This window comes from Rhinolophus sinicus, linkage group LG01 (genome assembly GCF_036562045.2).
Source record: "Rhinolophus sinicus isolate RSC01 linkage group LG01, ASM3656204v1, whole genome shotgun sequence".
NCBI classification, from domain to species: Eukaryota; Metazoa; Chordata; class Mammalia; order Chiroptera; family Rhinolophidae; genus Rhinolophus; species Rhinolophus sinicus.
This window is the reverse complement of record NC_133751.1, coordinates 56,429,107-56,436,878: the sequence shown is the minus strand read 5'-3', so window position 1 is coordinate 56,436,878 and position 7,772 is coordinate 56,429,107. Positions and strand designations below refer to the sequence as shown.

Here is a 7,772-nt window from a genome sequence, read left to right as displayed (position 1 = left end):
AAGCTCCAGGGCCACCTCGTCATTCAAACCACCAAAATGGTGCTTAGGCAAGACTGCTCAAATTGGGTGACTTCAGAGCTGGTGGTGGGGGTTTGGTCCCAGGCACACTGCGACCTGTGAACATGGATGGGCCAGCAGGAGCAGGAAAGGCCCGAGCTCACAGTAAAGCCAGATCCAGATGTGGCCATGTTGCAGGAAAACATGGTGCCAAAAGTACAGCGCCTCCTGGTCCTAAGGGCCTCCTGCCCGCCTGGAGCCCTGAACAGCTTCCCACATGTCAGACATGGCTCCTAGCCCCAGCAGGCCACGCACATTTCTAGCTCTGTCATGCATCACTTACCAGCAGATGTGCGGGCTACTGATGCATACCACAGAGAAGAAAGAGTTCTGCTTATTAAATTACTAAATCCTGTTAGAAACGAGAGCAACTTGCTCCTAATAGAATTTTTATGTTTCTCGTGATCCTTGGTGACTCCCATGAGGTTTTTTAATCTCCAGTGTGGTGCCAGGGGTGGATTCCGCCAGCCAGTTCTCTCTCCTTTCACAAGCAGAACCCTTAAAAGCAACTCTGTCCCTGCGAGGGAATTGTGCTTTCTTAGTATAACGAGCCTTTCTAATTTGTTTAAAATCTACTGTTCTGCAGACTGAAGGGCAGTGAGAGGGAGGTTTTCTTTAAGGAGGAACATGTGTGTGGAGTGGGTGTCCTTTGAAACTATAATAGTTGAGAGGGTACGTAATATTAGTGTTTATTTTATACCGTCCTACTTCTGCCCCCCTTTTCCCTCAACACACATAACAAATTGTATAAACAAGCATGGGCTGTTTGTGCCGAGAAGTTGATGAGTGGATTCACGCTGTCACCCTGCAACAATCTCTCATCACTGGAAATCACTCCGTTTTTTTAAACAGCCAATGCTGCTTTGTTGACCATGGAGGATTACTTAGGCTGAGGAAGAATGTGGAAAGTGTCTCACTGCATTTAAACTGCCATCAAGTTACGTAAAGGAGAAACACGAGTCTCACCTTGCAAGAAGGAAAAGCTAAATTTGATGAGTAAAACAGACCTCAGGTGCTTTCTGGAATGCATATTTCAGCTAACTACTGAGTTTTGCTTTTGTCACACCACTCTTTTCCCTTTTTCCTTCTGTCAGGAGCAAATAGTTTTCGGTTTTTTTTTTTTTTTCATTCAAAACATCTCTTCTTACGCTAGTGATATCATCCCTGGAAGACTGAGACGTAAGAAGAGTGAATCATGTATCACCTTCCCATCTCTTCTAGAATTACATTAGCCAGAGCCCTAGGGTGCAGTGGGGATAAAAGCCAAAAAGTAGAGGGGAGGAGGGAAGGGAGGGGAAGGCACCAGAAGGGAAGAAGGGAGCTGGTTCTTTTGCAGTCCGCTTATTTTCTTCTTCCTCCTTCCTCAACGCCTAAGTCCCCCTTCCCAATTTATAAATCAGGTAACAAGAAAGATCAGACTTTGAAAAGACAGTTGACATATTTATTGATGGTGTTGGTTTAAATGTCATTTGTCTGAACTTTTTGACCAATCACCATCCCCCCATCAGTCACCGATGAAAGCCACCCTTGGCATTCTCACTGGACACATAAATTGGATAAGAATGAAGACATACAGACCCTGCCCCACCCAAATATTAACAACATGATCTTAACCCTGTTTAATGTTCTCATCTGTTTCTGACAGCAGAGGAACTTGGCGATGTGTGGAAATCATTTAACGTGTGAAATCTAGTGATGCAAGATAGTGATGGCCCACACAGCTGTGTGCCGGTCAGGTGAGAACTGGGTAGGAGGCATGCAACGTGGGAGTCTGGGTAAAATGGGATTTGACTTTCCTCATCTCGCTCTACCTGAAGGTTTTAGAATGTCATTCAGTGATGTGTATCTGAGGTATTCAGCGAAAGGGATAGAACCTCAGCCAAGCTAAAATACGATAGATTCAAAGGCCTGGACCTTGTCCTAATGTCCTTAACAAGTGACTCTGAATGACAACAACATCTCCAAACATGCCAAATATCCCCTAAGGGGAAAACTCACTACCATTTGCAAACAGTTGCCTTGCTAGTTGTGTGACTTGACAAGTTAGTAACTTTTTGATCTTTCATAAAATTAGCCTACTAATATATTACTCTCAGAGTTGTGATTATTATATGTGCTCAGTGTAGCTTGGCATATTATCTGGTAAACATTTGGGAAGCCTTCGCTGTGATGAGAAAAAAAGTATTGTTATTTTAGTCACAATCATTATCGTCATGGGTTGAACTGTATCCCTCAAAAATTTGTATTTTGAAGTCCTAACCCCCAGTAACTCAGAATGTAACCTAGGGTCTTTACAGAGGTGATCGAGTTAAAATGAGATTATTAGGGTGGGCCCAAATTCAGTACGATTGGTTCTTATAAAAGAGGCAAATTTGGAGACATACACAAACATAGGTTAAATACCATGTAAAGATGAAGGCAGCTATTGGGGAAATGCTTCTCTAAGTCAAAGAACACCAAAGATTGCCCCCCAAAACCACCAGAAACTAGATAGGAAGAATGGAACAAAGTCATAGCCCTCTAAAGAAAGCAAACCTGTGGATACCTTGATTTTTGGACTTCTAAACTCCTGAATGTTGAGACAATAAATTTCTGTTGTATAAGTCAAAAAAAAATAAAGGTGACTTTGAGTATTTTTAAATGATTTCCCACTCACCCACTCATCCTTTGGTTTGCTTTTCTAAAGATAATCTTATGCCTGAAACACTCCCGTTATTTAGAAGAAAATCTCACCCTCCATTCCTTTATGGTTCCAGTGAATTCCAGACTCATTAGGATCTCTGACTCTAGCTGCTCAGAACATATTTATGATGAAAACAAAGCAAAGTGGCATCAGGACACCAGGGAAGGCCAGGAGTGCAATCCATTTCTGCAACACAGGAAAAGGGGCCCAAAGGGGTAAATGGAACAAACAATTTGCAGAAGGCACAGTTTTGGCAGCATCTTATTACAACTTCCAGCTGATCGGGTGTAGTCAAACTGGAGACATCTGTTTGGAGTTTGCAACAGAAACAAACACAGAAAAAGCATGAAAGCTGACACACACACACACACACACACACACTCCCCAAGCTCTAACAGCTCTTCTCTGCCTTGACCAACACACCATTCCCCCACTGAGTCATGCTGGGGAAGGGAAGGAAATCATTTCCTCCACCCCCTCCCCAACCACCCCACCTGCACCAGGACTCACTCAGATTCTGACTGGAATTTATCACCTTTGCTCTCCTTGATTTTCTTCCCAGGAAAAACAAAGATGGTCCCACTCCTCAGAGAGCCCCATGGGAACTTTCTTTAGGTCTCTAGTTAATCTTTAAAGCTCCTGGAGCTGTTTGTAAAAGAAAAGATTATCTCATATCCTTATGCTTACTTGATCATTAGTATGAACCACAGGAGGGGGTAAAACCTCAGGTGTCAAAAGTCACTCCTCCCTAAATAACCTCACAGGTCTTAGAGGGAGGAACAGAACTCACCTGGCATCTCCAAGAATTAACTTAAAGAGAGCAGAAAAAGCCCCCACTCCCACAACTCAGTGAAGCCCTACTTGAGGAAAAGCCTGGCTCCATCTGCAGCACCCAGAATGGCAGAGGACCGGAAGGTGGGTTCTCTTCCCCTAATCACCTCTAAGTACCACAAAAGCCAAACACTGTCCTACCACACCATCCCCTGATGGCCACACCCTCTCCCAACCCCACCGCCAAGCATTCTCAGCAGCAGTTCCAGACAGCTCCCCTGTTCTTTTCAATTTTCCTCTTTATTCTCTCCCCACTGGCATGCAAACAGAACCAGAGCAGTGCTACTCTTCAAAAATAACAAAATGTTTTATACATATTTCTGTATATACAACTGAACAACATTTTACATGTCCCTTTTGCACAGCAAAAGATATAAAACATCCAGCTCTGAGAACACAGTTATGTACAAAAAAAAAGATGTCAAAAGTACTTCACAACAGTGCAAAAATATTTTACACAGTATCATGGAGTGAGATCTTTTGAGCAGGAGGAAGGTGTGTTTCTAAAGGAAAACTCCTTTTTTAGATGTTAGACGTCTTTAACTGTAAACAAAATGCAACTTTCTTTCATTCCCCACCCCCAAACAATTATTTGAGGAATTTGGCAGAATTTCAAGGGTCTAAGTCTGAGGTAAACAACCCAAGCTCTCGCACCAAAAGGCTGGGGGCAAGGAGGCGGTATTAAAGTTTCAAACACGGTGCGAGCAAATTCTTTTTTCTTTTACAGGACAAGTCAATGGCAATGCTAGGCTGCTTCCAGTTAGGGAATGGGAGGAGGAAGTTAACCCCTCCTCCAGAGGCCCCAGCCTCCTCACAAACAGGAAACTGGCCTGCAGGCACCTGACGCCTGCGGGACTTTGCTAACTTCAGCTGGCATTTCCCTCACCAGCGACCCGAGAGGACTGCCTCTCTCCTTCCCTGTAGGTTTTCCCCGTCTCGCACATCCCACCACATTTTCACGCGCAACCCGAGCTCCACTTTAAACAGAGCCAAATGTGTTGAGGGAGAGGGGCAGGGGTAACTCTGGGCTTCAAGTGTCCCATTTCCCCTTTCCTGGGAGCAAGTGGGGGCGCGGGAGGAGCAGGGAGGTGGTCTAGAAGACTGGTGAGTGATCCCGGTGGTAACTCCACGGCGCGCGCAGTAGGTTGCTGGGAACTCAGCCCGAGTGCTGCTCGTCTGGGCTGGCGCGGTCTGCAGGGCCGGCCTGGTTCCCGACGGTGGCAGAGGTGGCGTCCGGGCCCCCGCCTTCAATGGAGCTCTCGCTGCCGGTACTCTCGCCAGACAGAAGGCGGGTCACCCGCAAGTCGGCCTGCAGGCTTCGCACGTCGTTGCCGAAGCTGAGCTCGCCTAAGTCGTTAATAAGCTGCGACAGCTCGGCCTTCACGTCGGAGGAGCTGCCCAGCAGCAAAGGCGGCGGCCCAGCCCCGGGACCCAGCGAGACCCCACCGCCCCCCAGCGCCTCCTCGCGGCCACTCTCCAGCGTGTCCAGCAAGTCCCCGCATTCGAAGTGCATGGCCATAACCAGCGCCCGCTGCGCCTCGGCCTCTACCTCTGCCGGGTCCCCCTCCTCCGCACGGTCCGCTTCTTCCTCCAGGCAGCCTTCGGTGTGCTCTTCTTCCTCTTCCTCTTCGTCCTGCAGTTCCTGCTCCTGCTGTTCGCCGACCAGGTCCTCGGTGATGGAACCGAGCTTGGGCGCGCTGCGGCTGCGCTCCACCGGTGGCTTGTAGCAGCAGGGTCCGTGCAGGAGCAGCTTGCGCAGCGGCACTAGAGGTATGGTGTGTGCGCCCACCAGCTCCTGCTGCTGGTGACGCGCGTCGTCCCGCCGCTTGAGCCGTTTAAATTCCGCCAATGCGTTGGCCGAAGTCTGGTAGAGCAGCAGGGCCATAGCCTGCGCCTTCTCGGGCTTAGACACCAGCACCGCGTGGCAGCGCAGCATTACCGCCTTGTGCTTGAGCTCGTGCCGGTACACCCAGGCGAAGACCTTGGGCAGCCGTGCATCCGCCACGCAGTAGGTAACGCGGTGCAGCAGGTAGAGGTGGCCTGGGCGGCGCAGCGCGCGCTCCTCCGCGTGTACCATGCGGATACCCTGCGCACTCACAGTCAGCTTCATCTTGGTGCCCTGACGGCCTGCCTCGCTCTTGCTCCAGATCTTGCCCACCGCTAGGTCGGTGCAGCCGTCGCCGCGCGCCTGGATGGTGGTGGCATTGCCCAGGTAGAGCACGGTGTAAGTGGGGTCCTCGCTGGTGATGTGTAGCTTCTTGCGCTTGGAGCGGAACATGCTTCCCACCCGGCTGAGCGCGCCTTCGGGACACGCCCGCGCCAGCGAGCTGAGCGCTGAGTAGTGCAGGCTTACCGCGTAGCCCTTGGGTTTGGACGCCTGCCTTGGCGGCGCCTCGGCCAGCAGCTCGAACTTGTGCTTCTTCCACGGCAGCATCTCCGGAGGGCGCCCCTGCGCAGCTGGGCGGCGGTGGCGGAGCACAGGGTGCGAGCCCCGCTGAGCCACCCGCCCCGGCCGGGCTCGGCCCGGGCAAGACCGAAAAATAAAACTCTGCTGGGAGTGGCCCAGTGGTAGGGGGTGGGGGCGGAAGGGGGAGTATAGAGCTCGGGAACCCTGCAGGGGGTAAGGATAGAATTTTTTTTTTTTAAGAGAAGAAAATACTCAGCTTCGAGCGTGGAGAAGGAAAAAAAAAAAAGCTCACACACGATTTACCCCAGCCTGGGCAAGAACGGAGGCAGAGTCTTAAGCAAGTAAAATGAAAGAAAAAACAAACGAGAGTGGACTAGAAAACATCTTTAGAAAAAAACAGACGCGAGCCTGCAAATAAATAGAGAGACCCCAAGCAAAAGCAGCCGAGATGATGCTCTAAGGATACGCAGGAACTCCTCCGCGAATGTGAAAAGGAACCCCCTTTCACCCACGCACACAATTCCCAGGGCTGGAGCCAGAAACCGCGGAAACTCCACAGCGAGTGAGCCCAGGGGCCGGTGCTCCCCACTCCCAAGGGGTGCTAGAGGCAGAGAGAGCCCCTCAGCGGGGCTGGTCCCAGAATCAGCTGCTTGCCCCAAGTGCGGTCAGACAGGGGGTCCGGCTGGCCGCCGCGGGCCGCGCGCAGCAGTCCCGCCGTGGCTCACTGCATCTTCGCTCGGGCTGGACGCCGGAGACTTGGGCTCCGCGGGCTCACTGTCCTGGCTGGCTTGGCCGGGGCAGCGCGAGGCTCCAGGGGTGGGGCGCGCGCATGGTCGGCTCCGGGGACTGTCGCTACCTCATTTCTTCCTCCGAGGTTACCCAACTCTGTCCCGGGCTCCCCTCGGCCCGCTAACCTCCTTTGCAGCTCTCCCCCTCCGGTACTGCGACCGCTGGCCAGCTCGCCAGCCTCACATCCTTGCCATCCGGGAGGAAGATCTCGGGTAAATATAGGCCGGCGCGAACCATTTGACGCGCGGGGACAGGGGAGGAGCAGAAAAGAGGATCTGTTTCGGTCTCCGACGCCGGGCGGGTTCCTGGTCTCTTAAAGGGACCTAGTTGCAGCCACTGCTCGAGAGAATGGGCAGACCGGTCTAACCCGGCAATTACATCCCAAATTTACCAGCATTTCTTTTATCAACAGATACCGCCAAGAACTGGGGTTACCCCTAACGAAAAGCAACTCGAATTCTGACACTCCACCCCCAGGCTGAATTGCTACTCACTGAATAAATACATGTCTCCACCGAAACTTGTGGAGGAGGTGGTGGAAGGTGGGATTTATACTATAATTTACTATGCAAAAAGGTTGGGGGAAAATAGTGGTTCTTTCATTGTGTAACAGCTCTCTGAGAATGACTGGGTGCTGGGTTTTTGCTTTTGTTTTTAGAATTTTATACTGTTAAAGAACATAGAACCGGACAAACACCAAGACTTATTTTTCACTATCTTGGAGACTTTCTTCACCGGTAAAAATGAGATGAGTGGTAATAAGATGATTAGAGTGAACAATATACTATATAATCCATGATAAGGTGGTACCTGCCCCTAGCCTTCCGCAGTACCCCCTGCTACTGTCAGGCCTCAGAGTATCTCAGTTTTCTGAGATATATACAATTTCCAAGTAATGCTTATGTGTAATCAGAACTCAGTTTACTTTGACAGGCCAGTCATTCAGTTTTATTACATAATTAACACATTTTGGATGAGAATCCCTAGTAAAAATTTAAATGATTT

At 50.1% G+C, this 7,772-nt stretch overlaps 1 protein-coding gene across 1 annotated transcript; it reads right to left on the bottom strand.

Annotated features, from left to right (window-relative positions):
- Positions 1-1,484: 1,484 nt before the first annotated feature.
- FAM43A (family with sequence similarity 43 member A) lies at positions 1,485-6,997 on the bottom strand. Its single transcript, XM_019723378.2, has one exon. The coding sequence runs from the start codon at positions 6,003-6,005 to the stop codon at positions 4,728-4,730; it is 1,278 nt and encodes a 425-aa protein (XP_019578937.1). The 5' UTR covers positions 6,006-6,997; the 3' UTR covers positions 1,485-4,727.
- Positions 6,998-7,772: the final 775 nt, after the last annotated feature.

What these genes read in the sequence shown, in the direction of transcription:
- FAM43A (XM_019723378.2), bottom strand. Translation starts at nt 6,005, where the DNA reads ATGCTGCCGTGGAAGAAGCACAAGTTCGAGCTGCTGGCCGAGGCGCCG.